General features: G+C 59.0%; 1 protein-coding gene across 3 annotated transcripts; it reads left to right on the top strand.

Moving 5' to 3' along the window:
• Nucleotides 1-110: 110 nt before the first annotated feature.
• Nucleotides 111-18283, top strand: METRNL (meteorin like, glial cell differentiation regulator). 3 transcript variants are annotated; one of them, XM_033848185.2, is made up of 5 exons: nucleotides 111-416; nucleotides 5460-5845; nucleotides 12848-12907; nucleotides 13901-14086; nucleotides 17831-18283. In XM_033848185.2, exons 1-5 carry the CDS (start codon nucleotides 256-258, stop codon nucleotides 18088-18090), a joined length of 1053 nt encoding a protein of 350 aa, XP_033704076.1. In that variant the 5' UTR covers nucleotides 111-255; the 3' UTR covers nucleotides 18091-18283. The 3 variants fall into 3 exon arrangements, with proteins under 3 accessions (XP_033704076.1, XP_019799940.1, XP_019799939.1); XM_019944381.3 differs by lacking the exon at nucleotides 17831-18283 and adding an exon at nucleotides 14624-14706; XM_019944380.3 differs by lacking the exon at nucleotides 17831-18283 and having other exon boundaries at nucleotides 13901-14405.
• Nucleotides 18284-18554: the final 271 nt, after the last annotated feature.

The following is an 18554-nucleotide window of genomic DNA, read 5'->3' as shown; positions in this document are numbered from 1 at the left end:
ACCGGGACCGCGGACTTGCAGACTTCAGAGGCTCAGGCGGCGGCGGCGGGCGCGGACGTCCGCGCCCGGCTCCAGCGGCTCCAGGGGCTCGGGCGGCCCCGGCTCCGGCGGGGATGGGCGGGCAGCCGCCCTGGGGGCGCGGGGGGCGCACGACCTGACCGCCTGGACTCGAAGCCCGGCCGCTTGGCAGCGCCGGGTCGAGGGTCTGCTCGGTGGGCGCGGACGCGGGGCCGGCGGCCGAGCCGGAGCCAGAGCATGCGGGGCGCGGCGCGGGCGGCCGGGGGGCGCACGGGGCAGCTGTGGCCGAGGCCCCCCGCCCCGGGCCCTGGGCCGCCGCCGCTGCTGCTGCTGCTGGCCGTGTTGCTGGGCGGCGCGGGCGCGCAGTACTCGAGCGACTTGTGCAGCTGGAAGGGGAGGTGAGTTCGCGCGGCGCGACCCCAGCCCTTGGGTCCACTCCCCTCCCCGCGGGCCGAGCGCGCGGGGGCTCGGGGGCCCGCTCTCCAGGCTGAGTGCCGTCCCCGCCCTCCCCCGCCCCCGGTTTTAGAACAAAAGAGCCCGCGGCGTCCCGGTCCCCTGGCCCGGCGGACGCCCAGGGGGAGGCGCGCCTGCAGCGCGGTGGTGTCAGTCGGCTCCAGCAGCCCGCTCGCCCCGCGCCGGACCGCGCCGCTCCCCACTTGGTTCCCCGAGAGCCGCAGCCCGGACCCCGCGACCCCTCACTGGGGGCAGGCGGGGGTCGGCCTTCTGGCCCTTCCCGGGCTCTGCCCTCGGCGAGGAGTTGCGCGCCCCGGGCCGGGAGGAGCCGGGCCTGCGCTCAGGGCCGAGCGGGAAGGGACGGACGGGTCCGCAGGAGGGAGCGGCGGCTCCGGTGGTCGGAGCGGGGGCCCTGGCGCTAACCGCGCACTGACCACGTCGGTGCGGGCGGAGACCCGCGGGCGGGCACCTTGCGCGGGGCGAGTTCGGGGCCTGGCGGAGCCCCCCGCCCCGGCCCGTGAAGGTCAGGCCGCCCTTGGCAGCGCGCGCTGGGCTCTGCGACCCCCCTTCACGCCCTCTGCCAAGGCAGGCCGCCGAGGACTTTTTTAAAAAACTGCAGTGTGACAGGCAAGTCACAAGCGTGGGCGGGGGTGGGGGTGAGGGCGCAGAGAACCTCCGTCCGCCAGGGCGCCGGCCCCGAGCCAGGCACCTCGCTGTCGGAGAAGACTGCTTGGGCTTCCGCAGTTGCGGATTCAGGAGTTCGCAGAGGGAGATACTAGCGTCTTCTTCTCCGAAAACGCTATGGGCCGGTGCTGCCCTTAGATCTGGGTGTGTCCCTGTGTCCCACCGTGCTGGGCCCCTAAGTCCCTGACTTCTGATGGGAAGACTCCCGCTGGCAGACACCTCATGCTGTGGGGTGTCACGGGGTTATTTTGAGTGAAGACAGTTTTTTCCGAGAAGGTAAGGGTTGTGCCACTGTGCTGGGTTCTGCGTCAGCAGGGCAGTTGCTGGTCCTCTTGGATACGTACAGACCCAGTTCTCTGTGGAAACTGGCAATTACCCTGCTCCCTTCTCTCCGCTTCCCAGCCTTCTAGAGTGAAGGTCCTGGGCTCCTGAGCTTGGGCTGGTGTTGCCCACCCTCCCTGCTGCAGAAGTTCTCCCAGCTCACACCACAGCAGGGGTGGTAGAGCTGAGACTGGAGCCCTGAGTGGCAGATCGGAGCTCTGGGGGAGGGTTGGCCTGGAGAATGCTGGCGCCAGCACAGAGCTGGCGGGGAGCCTCTGACTCTGACACACTCTTCTGGGGCTGCCCTCTCCCCCTCGCTGGTAATTAAACTCCCTGCTTTGCAGCCTCTGCTGGATGAATCAGTGCATCCCCAAACTGAGGCCTTGGGGTGTCCTGCTTCAGCAGATCAAAAACAGAAACCCAGTCCCACCCTGTGAGCTTGAGTTTCCAGAGGAGGAGCTGACATCCTTTTCACATTCTTGGAGGACCATGTGCCTGGAAGAGGATGCCTCCCCTGGAGCCCAGAGGGAGCTGTGAGCGAGGGCTGGTCAGGGGGCCAACCTGCTCCTGGACCACGCAGGTGTTTGCAGTGGGTAGAGGAATCCCTTCACCTTCCTGTTCCTGTGCATCCTCTTTATCTACTGGGAGAAGAAGGGCCACTTACCTGCGGCCCCTCTTACTCCGTCATTGCTAATGGACCCCTGGACTTGGACACCCTCCAGTGTCCTCCACTCAACCCAAAGGCAGAACCCGGCCAAGGGCGGCTGCAGTGACTGTAGGAGCTGTGGGCGGGATCTGGAGCAGAGACAGGGCCAGGTCACATTCCTGGAGCGTAAGCCCCCCTTGCATTGTAATTGCTGCCCCCAGTTATCGTTTTTTTTCACAAATCAGCTGACAGATTCTTACTCTGGTGCGCTGGTTTGCCTGCTGACTCTATAGCATTTACGACTTTTTATGAGCCCTTCTAAAGACAGCACAGGGTGGTGCAAACCCTGATGTGCCGGGTGGATTCTGATCCCCTGATAGGAAGGGATTTGTTTTTTATGACACTGGCCACTCACATTTGACAGGCCTAATGTGTTTCTGGGTGTTTCCAAGCAATTAAGTAGAAGGTTTTGAAATCCTTCTCCCTGTGCAGGGGCAGGACGTGCCCTATCTTTATTAGGCCCTGGTCATAAAGGTGGACCGTGAACTTTCCTACTGCGATGGGCTGGGCATTGCCGGTTATGTCACACCTGGGCTATCTCTCCTGCAAGGTGGGGAAATGAAAAGTAACTCCAGGCAGGAGCGCCTATTGGTTTCGCCCTTGATCAGAAGCTCTTCCTGACTTTATTCAAAAAGAGACCATCACTTCCTTCTGGTGACTCAGGGTTTGAGCCAGGCTATGGTTGTGAGTGGTGTGGGCTCTGCTGCCACCACACTGACCCTGTCAGACAGTCCCCATAGCGACTTGGAATTTGCCATCTTTCCCATAAAGGTGCTCCACAGATGTGTCCTCCTGGGGGGGGGGGGTGACACTTGCCGACTCTTTTTTAATGTATTAATTCAGTTTAAATAATCCAAGATCAAATCAGTCTTCTCAGTTTCCTAAGGTTGAATAGAACCACAGTTTTTTTTCTGCATCCTATAGCTCTGTCATAACATCAGAAAGCAGTTATTTCATTTTTCTTAGTTAGGATGTCACCTGCATGTCATGTGAAGATTGTAACATACCATCATCAGTGACCATGACCGATGTGGTGTGTTTTTGCATCTCCAGCACTTTTGTTGAGCAGATGTCTGTCTGAATGGAGCTGCTGCTCTGATGAGAGTGTGGACACTCCTGTGTTGGGTGCTTAGTGAGAGTCTTGTTGGTCCTGATGTTTTAGCAGAATGAGAGAGAGGAGGCAGAGCAGGGCCCGTGCAGGCTCCGGGGACGGGCTGGACCTGTTAGAGGGTGAAGTGATGGGCGCTTTATTTCTCACGTGTCCACTGTCGTTTTGTTCCTAGTCCCCTTTTAGGCGAGTGACGTGTGAGTAAATGGGTGCACGTGGTCATGTACGCAGGCTGGTGGATGGCAGCCCCCAGCCTCGGGTCCGCCTCCCCCTGGGCAGCATGGGCTGGCCATCTGTCCTCACGAGGGCCCCCTCTGCGCCTGCCAAGACGCGGGTGGAGGGTGGGACTCCCCATTTCACCCTCCACTGTTGGGGTTAAGGCAACCTCGTGAGAGGTACCCACAGCCTCTGGTGTGAGGTCTCCACTCCCTAAACCCCTAGGTCCCCCTCTTCCCACCAAGAGGGAAGCGAAGCCTTGGAAGGGGTGGTTTTTGTGGGAGAGAGAGTTGAGGATTGGTGGCTGGGCATGGCGCAAGGCTGGAGCCAGGAGAGGAGGGACACTGTGATAAAGTTTGTTTGGCTGCGTAAGCGCAGAGCTGATTATAGTCATCTGTGGCAACCACACACCATTTAGTCTAATTTTGTCACCCAGCACTATAATTATGCCCATCCCCTCCTATGTGTCAGATGAGCTTGTGTGAGTTTTATGTGACTGTAATTTGTAAGTCTGTTGTGTGTGTACAGCCCTGCTCGGCGTCTGAGGCCAGGCTGCTCATGACCCAGGGCCTTGGGGGTGGGGAGTGGAGTGAGGAGGGAGTCCACCTCCTTGACACCTCCTTCTGATGTGGTCTGCAGGGTGACTGTGCATCCCTAGCTTGCAGCTGGCCGTTGCATGAAAAGTGAGGCTTTTCGGGGCCTGGAGCATGAGTCACCAACAGTAAATGCAAACCATATGTTATGTGTTTTCTCCTCTGCAGAAAAGGTTTCTGGTAACTCACTCAGGCCAGGGCTCTGAATATAGTATTGTTTATTTCACATAAAAATCCTAAGAATGTGGGTGAACCTGTCTGAGATCTGATCAGAACCAAATTTCATGTAATAAAACACTTAGTTGAAGTCACCGTTGAGTTCCCGGGCTGCTTGGTGTTTATGACGTAACCGTTACCACAAGCTGACATTTACATTACAGTTTTGAGTAGGGGAAACTTGAACGTTTTTGATGGTTTCAATTTCTCGAAAACATAATGTTATGACTTACTCAAGACCTGCCTCCCCAAGAGCATAGCACACTTCATTTTTTCCTGTTTGCTTTTTATTAGGAGTGAAACCCACTGGGCTCCCCAACAGTCCCCATCGGGAAGACAGGTTATCTGCGGACCTTTTGTGTCCCCCTCCCTTTGCTTTTCCACAATTCCTTCCCGTGTCTCCCTGTGGAGGACCTTTACTTTACTTTTGTGTCTTGCTTTGATGCTATTTGTGTTTGCTTTGAAAAAAATACTATTGGCAATGCAGGGTCTTCAGGTTTGCAAATGAATGAAACAGCAGTCACATCATCACCTTAAGGAAAATATGAACACTGTGCCTAACGGGCATCCTGAAGACAAAACTCACCAACAACCTACACAGCCCCCCACAAATTGCTAACATTCCCAGTTCGTTTAAAAGCTGCTCCCTGGAGTGCATTATTTATTATATGTGCATTGCATTCCAGCGTGCCTCCTGTAACTTGGATCTGCTCCTTGGTCTTCACACTCAGTGGGAATCTACCAACATTTCCTGGCCCTCATTTGCTTATCTGGAACTTGGGTTGGTGCCAAAGTCCCACTGGTGTTTCCCTGTTTATTTTTTGGAAGAGCCGTCTTTTCCTTGCTTCTCACCTCCACTGCACCCATCACTGCCCCTGTTCAGGGGTTTCCCAAGGACACGGGCTCAGAGGCCAACAGAGTGTCCAGGTGGCGAGAGGGTCTGGGAGCCAGAAGCTCCCACACTTACCAGAGCGCTCGGAGCCGGTGCGCTGGAAGGAACTGGGCGGGGGAGGCCGTGTGGCCACCCCTCCCTGGAGATGGGCCCTGAGCTGCAGGGTGGAGACGGTGCCAGCCTGCCTGTGGGTGAGGGGTGCTCGGACACCCGAGCAGGCGTCTCCCGGCTGACGAATCTCCCCCTCCACAGCGGACTGACGCACGAGGCCCACAGGAAGGAGGTAGAGCAGGTGTACCTGCGCTGCTCCGCGGGCACTGTCGAGTGGATGTACCCGACCGGTGCGCTCATCGTGAACCTGCGGCCCAACACCTTCTCGCCCTCCCGGCACCTGACTCTGTGCATCAAGCCCCTCAGGGGCTCGTCCGGGGCCAATATTTATTTGGAAAAGACTGGAGAACTGAAACTGCTGGTGCGGGACGGGGACCTCGGGCCCGGCCAGGCCCCGTGCTTCAGCTTCGAGCAGGGCGGCCTGTTCGTGGAGGCGACACCCCAGCAGGACATCAGCAGGAGGACCACGGGCTTCCAGTACGAGCTGACCAGCCGGCATGCAGGGCCAGACCTGCACACCCTGTCAGGTGAGTGTGGTGCCCAGGGTGGGGTGGTGGCCTCAGGGGTCCTCTCTCGTCTCCCAGACCCCCCGATCATCTCCCACCCCCACCTCAGCACAGCCCCTGAACATGTTGCTCGAGTCCGTGCTTCAGGCCTGGCAGGTCTGCCTGAGGGCGGCCGAGGGGCCCTCCCGGGAGCAGGTGCCCCGTTAGTGCTGTGGGCAGTTTGGACTTGGGACGATGGCCACAGGTCAGAGCAGAGCTGTGACACGGTCCTGGCCCATAATATGCTCTTCTCCCCTGGACCAGTTTTGACTGAGATTTGAAATGGGTGCTGTTACCATCCAAACTGCCCCAGAATCTCTTCTGACACACGAGTTGGCTGAGTGTTTTTGGCGTCGGCTGCAGTCCCTGAAACATTGAGTTTTGGGTGGAAGTTGAGTCTGATTCACGTTCCAGAGCCATGCAGAGCTGGGATGTCCTGAATCGTGAACCATTCCCAGGTTCACAAGCCGTTTTATCTGTGGGTGTCAGTGAGGGCACCGGCACCATGCCATGCAGGGCAGCTGAGTGGCTCTGATGACCTGGGAACCTCAGGTGAGGTACCGGAGGGAGTCTCTGGGTGGCCGAGGGCCGGTGAGTTGGCTTTAGATTTTCCTTCCCTTTTTTTGAGGCCAGCAGACAGCTTTGTGGGGCCCTGTGTGGAAGACAGTGTTGGTCTCTGGAAAGTTCTGTGGGCAGAGAGAAGTGTGTGGTCCCAAGAGCTCTCACACAGGGAAAACTCAGGGTCCTGTCTTTTAGATAGGGACAGCCAGGCCAGGTGCAACCCTTGCTCCAAGGCACAGATGACCTCGTGGGGTCTGAGCGCATGGGGCGTGGGTCAATGGGGCTCAGGTGCACCACCTGCTTCAATTCCAGAACTAGTTGGTAGGAAGATGCCTCCCAAGGGGAAGGTGTGAGCTCGGGTAGTGGTGGGGGCAGGTTCCAGGAAGGCTGTTCCTGCGGTGACCAGGCAGGATGGTGGTCCGTGGGGGGCGCTATGGCATTGAGTGTTGGAGGCGAGGCAGGGATGCTGCCCACACCCCATAGTGCATAGGGCAGCCCCACCACAGAGAATGACCTGGCCCCAGGCATCAGCACAGGACACCCCAACATGAAGAGTGACTTACCCCCAAGTGTCAGCAGTGCTGAGGTGGAAACACCTGGTTTGAGGGCTAGGCCAGCCCCCCCCCAAATAATATAATTTAGTGAATAAAATCTTCCATTGGAAAAAACCAGACCTACTAGGATTTGAAATGCAGACTTTCTCCTGAGTGGGAATCTACACTTTATTGTTCTGTGTTCTTGGCTCAGATGAGTTTTCAAAACCTTAAACCTCTCTCAAACTGAACTGGTCTGTTATAGAGCTTCAGTGTATGACTGCCCAGGTAGGGCCCCTCCCCCCAGGGCCTGACTGCCCAGGTAGGACCCCTCCCCCCCTGCCCCTGTGCCTGCCTGGGTAGGACCCCATCAGGAATGCTGAAAGCTGCCATAAACCCCAGGACTTGAATAAAACTTTAACCACAACAGCCTTTATCTTGATCACCAGCGAGTGATCGTTGGCGGGGATGGTGGGGGGACGCTAGAGATAAACTCGCGATAAAAACAAAATCTGGAGAAACCCGGTCACCAAATTCGATGTCTCTGGCCATGGTGAGCGTTGGCTGATGGGGCAGATATTAGGGACTTGCTAACATTCCTTTTACTGATTAAAATGTTGACGGGTTGAGGCCATTCGGCTGCTGGTCACATGCTCTGTCCCGCTGGGGCTTTGTTCCACTTTGCTGGGAGGCCGCCACCAGGTTCTTGGAGGCCACGGCATAAGGTGCTTTCCGTGCTGCCCCCTGAGTACTCCCGTTGGCACAGACCGGCGTCTCTGGTGGAAAATCCACAGTGGGGTCACGACCCGGGGTGACTCAGAGCCTGTGGCTCAGCCCTAGGGACCTGAGACTTTGTTTCTTTCCCCCTCCCTGGGGGCAGGGTCTGTGCTCCCCCAGACCCCAGGTCTACGTTTCCAGGCTAGGGCAGTGAGTGGGTTTGGGAGAGGCCCGTGGGGTCGCAGGGAGAAGGCCCCGTGTGATGGGGTGGGTCGTCTGGCCGGGGCACCACACGGGACACGTGGCTGTGGCTGGATGTTGGGCTGCTGGGGTGCCCTTGATCCCCCAGACATACGCCTGCCTGGCCCTGGGGTGCCTCTTTAAATCTGGGGCTCACGGGGATGCCGGAGACCCTGAGGATGGTGGGGTGTGATTGTCCATCTGCCCAGTGGCCGGGGCGCTGGCCTGGGGCAGCACAGATACAGTGACTGTCAGAACGTGAGATGGGGATGCAAAAGGCTCCTAGGGTATGGGAGCTGCAGACCCAGCACTTCTCTGTCCTGAAGGAGACAAGGGCAGCAGGGATCAGGGAGGCTGGTGCATCCCTTCTCCCCAGGGATGGGCCCCTAAGCTTTTAATGCCAAAGGAATGGGTACGTAATGTGGAATGCTGGTGCCGGCCATCTGGCATCCGTGACCTCCCCCGGACCAGGCCGGCTCTCAGATGGCAGTGCTCTCCTGTCTGGCCTTGGCTGCAGCGGGGAGACACCAGTGGCGCCGAAGCCCCAGTGTGTGTGCCGTGGAGGTGAGCACATGCCCGTGACCTGACCTGCTGGGGAGGTGGATGAGCCTTCTCCCTCGCTGCTGAATCACGAGTTCCAGTTTGTGCTGATATGAAATTAAAGAGGCACCGCGGGCTGGGATCCCGAAGGAGAGGTGTGCATGAGCCTTGCTCACCTGCCGCAGCTCTGGGCGGTTCCACAGGGAGTGTTTATGGTGAGCATGTCAGCCTCGTGTCCATCATGTTGCATAATCGGCTTCCTCGTATGGACTGGGACTCGCCAACAGCCAAGAAGAGGCCAGGACGGAGAGGCAGGCAGATACAGAGGGGCAGGCGGGTGGCAGGGGGACTTCAGCCCCCCGGGGACTCGGGATTTGGCTGCCACGTGGCAGGAAGGGGAGGACCTGCTCCCCCGCCCTCCCCCTCCTCCGAGGGCCTCGCCAGGCACCTGAGTAACACGGCACTCCTTCCTCTGGCGCTGGAAAAATCTGGCAGGATACAAAAGGCAGGCAAGTGGCCAGATGCAACTCACTAATGGAAGAAGCTCCAGGCCACACCTGGACTGTGGACCTGGCCAGGCTGTCTGGACCATCCTCCCCAGGGTCCCAGCACACTTGGGGAAACAGGCACCACCAGGACCCCCATTGCCCAGTGGGCTGGGGGACGCGTTAGGGTGGCCAAAGAGGGAGGGCGGGGGTGTTACTCAGTCTGGTTCTAGGGGACAGATGCAGACCCCGTCTCTGTGGTTCTCCTGGGGCAGCTCAAGGGGGCCCTGGATTCCAGCATGTTCTTTTACTACTTAGGGGCTGAGAAGCAGGGGCTCACAGGCTTGGCCACATCCACGCTCTGGGGTTTGGGCTCTGTGCAATGCCCACCCAGAGCAGGCCCCCGGCGTGTAGGTGAGGTGGCGGGGGGGACAGTGGTGTTTTAGACCCACAGCCAGAGGGGTGTGGGGGCAAGAGGACTTGCCCCTGTGCCGGCCGTGAAGGCCCAGAAGTGACTCCCATCGCTGCTCATGGGCGCCGGGTGGGGTGGCCTGGGTCCCACAGTTTCTGATGTGCTTCATCTCGCCATCCCCTTTGAAACCGCTCTGTTGATGAGCCAGGGGCGAATGGTCCCTTTGGGGGGCCTGGGAGGCGCAGACCCCCGCTGGGATCCCACTTGGGCACCTTAGAGTTAGGGGCGGGCTTGATGGGCCGTGGGGCATAAACAGCAACGTTCAGAAGTGAAAAGAAACTTCGTTATTTCCTGGAAACAGTACAGGAGAGAACTTAATTTTTTCCCTAAGGTTCGTTTAGATTCCTGCACCAGTGCTTTTCCAGCCCCTGTAATCACTGTAAAATTACTTTTCATCTTACCCAGCTCTGGACTCTGGGGGTGGAAGGTGTGACTCCTCTGGCTTCCTCACCAGGAGGAGGGAGGGAAGGGAGTGGGTGCGGGCGAGAGAGCTGGTGAGGCTAAGCGTTCCCTGTGCCCGCACGTGGGAGAGGGGGTTTCACAGGTGGCGACCAGCCCTGGCCAGGTCCCACAGGGTCCTCTGGGGTGATGTCAGCCTGTGGCCTGGAGTTGGGGTGAGTGCAGGGTTGTCATGATGATCAGAGGAGGCTCTCTGCTCAGCGAATACCGCTCACATTCCGGCAGCGTTGCTCCCTTTCCTCCCCTCCCTGTTAAAATGCTTCATTCACCGCCTGTCGCAGCTGCACTGAAGACCCCAGAGGGTGTCTCACACATCGTGTCCACCCCAGTCATCCTTACCTGGGCAGTCTCACCCGTCAGACCAGCATCCCACCATCTACAAACTTCTCCTGGGCATCGGGCTACCCAGAGCCTGACAGAGGGATGCCGCCCTCCCCACCTGTACCTGCCGCTCTCGCCTGCATCCCTGCTGCAGCCCCCGGCTGGTCTCCCTGACCCTGTTTTTTTCTACTTCATTCAGTTCACTTTATGCATATTCCAGAGTAATCTTCCCAACGTCCACATCCCAGCCCTCCCCTTTCCGAGAACCACAGGCCAGAATTCCACCCGGCCCCTGGGCCGCCCCCTCCCCATCTTCCCCACAAGGAAACAAGATTTGATGTGTCAGAAACCAGCGCATTCCATCGGCCTCCACGAGCCTAACTCCGATCAATAATTGTTTCCAGGTTGCTCCTCTTGGCGTCCACAGCCCGGGTTCTCCACAAGGGTGCCTACACTTCAACTTCACAAAGCTCAGAGTCATGAGAGAGTCTTGTGGGGGCCTTTGTTAGCTCAGCTGTCAACGGCACGGGCTCGCTGAAGCTTTGGGTGGGAGGGTCAGCAGGCTGCTGACCGCCGGCCCCCAGGCCCACCGGGGTCCTCGTACATCCTGCGTGGGACTGGGCGCGAGTCAGGGCAGGGAGCCCAGGACAAGCTCATGCCACCTTTCTCCCCAGCGGTCAGCTGAGGTCCCGGGGCCTACAACCCACAGAGAGCTCGAGGCTCCAGGCCTTGGTGATCATACGCACCCAGGCCTGGGTTTCGACCACGGTCTGTGGCCTGGGCCTGTCTCAGCTTCTAAAGAGCTTGTGTGGACCTTGCCTCCCGTTCACCCGCGCCTGGAGTTCGCATGGCCTGGTTCCGAGGCCCCAGGCGGGGGCCTCTGACCCGGTGGGCACTGGGGGAGCCGCCAGGACGGGAAGTCTCCCCACTGCCGCGGGCCCCTCGGCACACAGGCTGGAATAAAACGCCGCCTCTTGTGGGATGTGAGGCTCCCCGATGTCTGCGGGGCCGTGCTCCCCCTTTTCTTCACTCTGGGGTCTCTGTCAGGCCCTGCGTGGGCAGGAGGCCCCCAGCGGGTTAGAGGTGGGGGACCCCCAGTTGGCCACCCTCTTTTTTACGAAAGGCCTTGAGGCTGGGGGTCCACACTCGTGACAAAAAGCCACAGGTGGGCAGAAGGCTCCGGATTTGGAGCTGGGGAGGGAGGTGCTCCGTGCTCTCAGATGCTCCAGAGGCGTCCGACAGGCTGTTCTTGTTCTGCGGCTTCTCCTTTTTCCTGATAACTTAGCAGAAGTGCCCGTGAGTCATGCCCTCGCTGGACTAGACTGGGGCATGTACATCTACCCCCGCCTGGGGGCAGGACGGGAGGGCTGGTGCTCCGGGTGCTCATGTCCATCCCCGAGGGGTCCCAGGACACCAGAGACTCCCCCACACATATTCCAGGTCCCGGAGGCCCCTCCTGTTCCCTGTGCATCTCCCTGTCTCCTCGAGGGCCCCCGCGTCACTGCAGCCCCTGGGCAGGTGACAACTCAGCCCGTTTCGGGGGCTTCGAGGGCAGCTGGCCAGGTGTGCTGACAGTTGTAGGTTCATCCAGGCCCAGTGAGTGCCAATCCTGGGGACTTTGCGGGGCCTTCAGAACATGAAAAGGCAGAGGGCAACTTGTCCTAGTGAGAGTTCACGCCTAACATTTCTGTTGTTAGGGAATTTGGGCCCAACCCTAGAAACTAGAAATAGGTGAGGAAACGTGCAACATCAGAGCCAAATAATAAACTTGTGTCTCCCCAAATCCACCGCTGAGTTACGAGTGCCACAGTCCTGGGGAGTCCCCAGAGCCTCGAGGTTTCTGTCTCCCCCCAGCCCTTCTGGAGGCCTTACGCCAGTCTGAGGCAGTAGGTGAAGGTGGGGTGAGAGCTGTACCGGGGGGCAGAGGTCCACCAAGAAGGACTGGTTTGTCTGGAGTAATCAGCCCCCACCCCCACCCAGGTCTGGGGAGTCTCAGAGGGGATCCTGTGAACTGGGCTTGCTGTGAAAGGTGTCTGGAGGTGTTTGGAGGTGACCACCTGGCCCTGTTGGTCAGACGAGGACCCCACAGCTGAAGCAGGTGGACGTGCCCCTCATGCCCACCAGTGCCTTTAGCAGGGTCACCTGGTCCTTCTGGGCAGTGCCTTGACCCCTGTGGAATCCTGGTGGCAGATGGGGCCGTGGGGGCAGGCAGTGTGAGTGGGAGGCCCTGGCATTTGGGGGCCTGGCCACAGAGGCTGAGTGAGGCTCTCGGACAGGCTGGTGTCAGGGACGTGGCCTCAGATCAGCTCGGGTTGGTTTTGGCGCCGAAGAGCCATTTACCCATGAGCCCAGGGGCTGTTTGCCCGGCACGACTACAGTAATGAGCTAAGTGTGATCGAACGCAAAACCGCACTTTCCCTCCGTTTTCACGCCATTGCAGGTGGCCCAGGTGAGCCTGGGGCCCCTGGAGACGTTTCCCCATCTGTGCAGCCGAGGTCGAGGCCCCGCCTGCTCTTGGCACCCTGGTTTCAGAGGTGCGGGGCCTGGACAGTTGCTCCCGACGTCAGAGGACTTATGTCGTGTGGTCTACATGCCGTGGGCGGGAGGGTCCCATGTTCATGCACTGGCCCCGCCTGACCCTCTTCTCTCCCCACAGCCCCGTGCCGCCCTTGCAGCCACACTGAGGTGCTCCTGGCTGTCTGTACCAGTGACTTTGGTGAGTGTGCTGGCGGTTCCCGCCACGTGGGGGAACTAAACCCTCTCGGGGGAGGAGACTCTGCTGAAGATCCTGGGCTTGGCCCCTCTTCCATCACTGATTGCAGTCACAGGAAAAGGCCTTCCTTTCTGCTCCTTAGAGTGACCCCAGCCCGAGAAGGGACCTGTGTGCAGGGCGGGGAGAGAGCTGGGAATTCCTATTTAAGGTGGGAATTCCTATTCGAGGTGATACTGAGCATTTTCCTACTTGGCGTGTGAGTCTAAGTCCTGGCTCTAGCCTCTCCTCAGTGCCCTGCCTGCCTCCAGGTCCCCTGTAGGCACCACAGCAGGCGTTGGAGGCCCTGGTAGGGCCAGGGTCGGGATCAGGGACTCAGCCGCCTGCTTGTGACGTTGGCACAAACGCTCTCGAGTTAAGGGTGGCAGCATTCAGGGCGAGTTCGATGGAGCCGGCCCAGCGGGACCTGGCTCTGAGCGCCCCCAGGCTCCCAGGGCAGTTGGGTGGTGGAAGTACAAGCCTTTCTCCTCGCTGGCCCTGCACAGAGGGGATCTGGGGCCGGGCGGTGTCCCCGAACTTGTGCCTGCTCTGCCCTTCTCCACCCTTCTCCCTCCCATCACCTTCCTCCCCTGTAAGCTTCACCGTTTCTGTCTGATCTTGATACGGAACCGCGGCAGATCTTGAGTATTAACTGCAGTGACTTTTCTTGTTTTAACTTGAAAACTTGGTGCACGACGTGATTCATATCTTCTATTTTTCTCCACTTCTGTGGCTGGCCCTTGGTAGAAAAGCATCTCTGCCCAAGACGGTGTGAGTGGCGGGGACGACCCCTAGGCAACCTCTTGTGTGTGGATTGTGGTTTTTAGTGAAAATTTCTGGAAGGCAGAGTTCAGGGTCAGCTCCCGGTTCTGCTGCTGGGGGTGGGAGGTTGGTGCGTGCTGTCTGCTTGGCGAGCACCCCGCTGACCGCTGACCCTCCCCCCGTCTCCTTCCTCTGCAGTCGTCCGAGGCTCCATCCAGGATGTCACCCATGAGCCGGCGCAGCAAGAGTCAGCCATCCACCTGCACGTGAGCCGGCTCTACCGGCAGAAGAGCAGGGTCTTCCGGCCGGCCTCAGAGGGCGAGGGTGGCGGCTGGCGGGGGCGCGTCTCCACGCTGCTGGAGTGCGGCGTCCGGCCTGGGCGCGGTGAGTTTCTCTTCACCGGCCACATGCACTTTGGGGAGGCCTGGCTCGGCTGCGCCCCGCGCTTCAAGGATTTCCAAAGGATGTACAGGGACGCTGAGGAGAGGGGGCTGAACCCCTGCGAGATAGGCACAGAGTGACCGCTGGGTGACCGCTGCCGCAGCGATGGATACGCACACTGGGGTGGGTGCCTGGCGCTCCAGCTGGGGAGGTACACGCTGGTTCTGGCCAAGGACTCCCTGATGGATTGACTGGAGATGCTGTAACATGCCAACTAAGTTATTATATTTTTTTTAAAAAAGAAATGTTCATAGGAAGCAAACTCCTGTGTCGTAAAATGCCTTCGTGTGCCGTTGCGTACTGTTTTCTGAGCATCTGCAGTCACTGCATTTGGCTGGTGTGTTGGGTGAAGTGTGAGGGCCGTGGCCCACAGCCGATACCCGACACCAGGCTTGGGTACCACTCAGAGTTGTTTCTTATGATGGAAATTTATGGGGCCAAATACCTATGGTTTTTTCATTTTGTTTTTGCTTTTTAAAGAATGAACTTTGCCAGCCATGGTCATTTGGGGGCTGCAGGCTGTTTCCATTCCAGGGAATAAAGACCAGCCTCTGACGGATCAATGGCGCGTCTGTCTTCGGCCCTGGTCAGTGGTGTGTGGCACTTACCTAGGGGCTCACGTCAGGGCTTCTCCAAGGGAGCCCCACGGCCCTGGCGTTAGGGACCTTTCACACTGGGCCGAACTATAAGTGAGGCTGTTACCCCCACGCTCGGCCTCTACCAGAGGTACCCCCCACGTTCCTGGTGGACCACCCCCATCCCCTTCAGCATCTGCCCTCCTCCTTCCTGTTAACCTAGATCTTGCCCTTCGACCTCAGCTTCCCCCAAATGCCCGAACCCAGGGCAGGTGTCTAGATACCCAGGGCCTGATCTGGGCCCCATATCCTCAAGGATGAGTCAGTGTCCTGCAGCTGCCGGAACAAATGACCACAACCCAGGAGCTTAAACAACAGACCCTTATTCTCTCATGGTTCTGGAGACCAGAAGTCCAAAATCAAGGGCCACGCTCCCTCCAAAAGCTCCAGGTGGAGACCCTTCCTTGTCTCTTACAGGTTCTGGTGTTGCCAACAGTCCTTGGTCCTCGGCCTGTGGACACATCACAGTCTCTGCCGTCCTTTGGCTTTCTTCTCTCTGAGTGTCTGTCCACATTTCCCTCCTCTCTCTCACATCCACCAATCACTGGATCGAGGCCCACCGTGATCCAGTAAGACCTCATCTTAATCACGCCTGCAAAGACCCCGTTTCCAAATAAGTTCACATTCACAGGTCCTGGATAGATAGGAATTTTGGGAGTCACTGTTCATCCCAGTACAGGTGTTGCTGGGGTGTCATGTAATCAGACCTGAGCCTGCGATTCCTCCCAGGCAGCTGCTGAGATGAACGGACCTGGGAGAGGCTGACACCGGTCAGTGAACACCAAGCCAACTGCACCGAAAAGTCAGGCACACCATGGGGAGGGGCTGTATGCTGGCTCAGGTGTGCCCTGGCTCAGGTGTGAGCTGACATAGATGTGCCCTGTCTCAGGCATGTACCAGCTGAGGTGTGCACCAACTCTGTCATGCCCTGCCTCAGGTGTGCGCTGGCTCAGGTCTGTGGGCTCCTGCAGGTCACAACAAGAAGCAGGTGCTCAATACCTGCACAAGAAGAAGCAGGGTGGTGACCTGAAGCAACAGGGTTGGTGACAGGCACAGGTCCTACTGTGGCTAATGACTGTGATGCTTTATGCCAAAAGGATGCCTGTGACAGCAGCAGACGTGCCCGGCCCACGGTCGGGGAGGAGCTGACCCGCTCCTGGGTTTGTGCTTTGGGTTTCCTGGGCTGGTTGGGCACGCGGGTGCTGCAGAACCAGACTGTTGGGTTTCGGGGCTGGTGTCCCTCCTCATGTCGGTACAGGGACGCGGGGGTTTGCCCCAGGAGGATCCGGGACCTTGACCCCACGTGCTGATGTCCGGTGGACAGCAGCGTTCCCTCCACGTGAGGCCGAAGCCTTGTAGGAACACTGGGGGTGGCGGTCTCTTGGTGAGAGTCTGGAGGAAGAGCAGGGCCTGTCGGACATGGTGAGGAGAGGTGGCGCTGAGAGTCCGGCCCTGCAGGTGGGGGCCTGGTGCCGGCACGCGGAGCTCCCTCTCCTTGGCCGAGCAGAACTCCGGCAGCAGCCCAGGGCCACTGGGTGTTGGGGAGGAGCTGGAGAGGTCACCATTTCTGAGGGGGCACAGAGCCCCTACCTCCCTCCGACCATGCCTTCCTGCTGCCTAGAGCCCCCTTTGGGGTCTGAGGCCCCTACATGCCCCCGCCCACTCTCTGACACACCGTGGAGCCCTGAGGGGCCACGCCAGGCGCTCGGAGGGTCTCCGGAGGCTCCTTCGGGCTGACTGGCAGCTCTGCCGTGCGGTCTCGGCCCAGTGCCTCTGTCTTGGCTCCGGGCAGCCCCGGCCACTCTGGGGATGGAGCTGCCAGCCCTCCTCTGTGGCTCCATCCAGAGGTCGAAGGGCAGGCGCGTAGGAGCCTTGAGTCCCGGCCAGTGTGCCCGTGTCCCACCTTCTTCCTGCTAAGCTGTGCCCCACACCCGCACCCTCTGTGCCCACTCCCTCCCATCCTGAGCAACCTGCATAGGTTGGCCAAGGCCCTGGAACCGCCCAGAAACACCTCCTCCTGGCAAGCCCTAAGGGGTGTCCTTATTCTCTCGGCGTCTGCAGCATTGGACATGCTCGTTCAGGCCCGTCCAACGACATCAAGATCAGGAAACACTTTCTGAGCCATTCGGCTGTCATGGCATCTGTGGGCAGCTCTTCTGCTTCCTGACGACTGCCCGGTGCCGAGGGTGCTTTCTTCTCCTCTCTATCCCGTGCTGTCCCAGAGACATACGTGGGACCCCGGCCCTGGCCCCCTCCTCCTGCTCGTCTGGGCTCCCTGAGGGCTCAGGCCCCTGCACCCCCATGCAAGGGGGCCACTCACCTCTCCCCCGACCCGACTGCCTGGGGAGTCAGGCTGACCCTGCCGCCTCCAGCTGGGGGCTGCTCATCGTGCCGCAGACCTCATTTCCAGCACCACGGTAACTGTCCGGAGGAGCTGGGGTAGGATGGACCACAGGTGTAGGGGCCATGTGCCACCAGGGGCTGGCCAGGACCCACACCCGCTCGTGTGACCTGCTGGGACCCAGGGGAACCTCAAGACTGCTGCATGTAGGTGTCCCTGTCCCAGCCTCTGGTGGCCAGGTGGCCCCAGGCGAGGGCCCTGGTGGATGTCCCAGGCCAGACTGGCTGGCCTGACATGCGCCCCGTCTCTGTGAGCCTCCTCTTTGCTGGGCAAGAAAGGGGCCTTGAGTCAGATGTACCTGCAGGGCTTTCCCTCCAGCTCCAGCACCAGGACCCTGCCCCGGGGGTAGCTGGGCGACTGTCAGTATGTAAACACACGGATGCTGAATCACTGAGGTGGCAACTAGTCCAGAGGGAAAAGAAGGGCAGAGACGGGTCTGGGGTGCAGAATCTGGGCAGGTGGGGGTGGCTGAACTGCAGTTTTAACCATGGTGTTCGAGGTGGGGTTTGAGCCAGCCCTTGAGGAAGTCAGGAGCTGGTATGTGGGAGGAGAAAACAGGCTGTGCAAAGGCCCTGGGGTGGAGGGGTGGGGGGACAGGGACAGGGATGGTGCACCAAGTGACCTTTCCCCTTGCTTTCTGCCTCCTGTCAGCACTGAGAAAACAACTCAAGTGTTGGGAGGAAAAATTGGCATTCAACTCCCTGACGTCTGGGCCATGTTTCCACGTATCTGGTCCATATCCTGTCTGTCATCTTCACCCACTGTGGACGGCAGACAAATGGCTCCCAAAGATGTCCTCATCCGAATCCCTGGAGCCTGTGAATATGTTACCTACAAGGCGAAGGGGAGTTAAAGCCACAGATGGAACTAAGATTGCTAATGAGATGGGGACATTATTCTGGTGGGCCTAATGTCATCACAGGGGTCCTTAAAAGAACCCTTGTAAGGAAGACGAGGCAGAAGAGAGAGAACCAGAGAGATGCGATGTGGGGACTCGACAGTCGGTGCTGGCCGTGGAGGTAGAGGAAGGGCCTCCAGAGGGAACCAGCCCCGCCGACACTCGAGAACCAGGCGATGATAAACTTGTGTTGTTTTTGAGCCACAGTAAGTTTGTGGGAATTTGTTACAACATCTACAGGAGACAAACCACCCAGGTGCCTTCTTACCTGGGGTCAAGGGGACTTGGTAGGGCGCCTGGGCAGCCTGGGTGCTTGTGAATTCCCCCTAAAGTTGTGTGTAGAATGCTGTGTTATGCGTCTACCTGCAGTTCATAACTTTCATCTGAATCTCAGAGTTAAGTGATTCTGCACAGGTGGAGACCACAGGGCAGTTGTGGTTTTTCTCACTGATGTATGAGGGATCATGCTCTCTCCCC

The sequence above is a fragment of the Tursiops truncatus genome, chromosome 20 (genome assembly GCF_011762595.2).
Source record: "Tursiops truncatus isolate mTurTru1 chromosome 20, mTurTru1.mat.Y, whole genome shotgun sequence".
In the NCBI taxonomy this organism is placed as follows: Eukaryota; Metazoa; Chordata; class Mammalia; order Artiodactyla; family Delphinidae; genus Tursiops; species Tursiops truncatus.
Note: the sequence above shows the minus strand (reverse complement) of the source record. Positions and strands in the feature narration are given on the sequence as shown.

Excerpts from the sequence above, each read along its gene's own strand:
- METRNL (XM_033848185.2), top strand. The coding sequence starts at position 256 with ATGCGGGGCGCGGCGCGGGCGGCCGGGGGGCGCACGGGGCAGCTGTGG. Across the intron at positions 417-5,459 it reads TTGTGCAGCTGGAAGGGGAG|CGGACTGACGCACGAGGCCC; the intron begins GTGAGTTCGCGC and ends CCCCCTCCACAG. Across the intron at positions 5,846-12,847 it reads AGACCTGCACACCCTGTCAG|CCCCGTGCCGCCCTTGCAGC; the intron begins GTGAGTGTGGTG and ends CTCTCCCCACAG.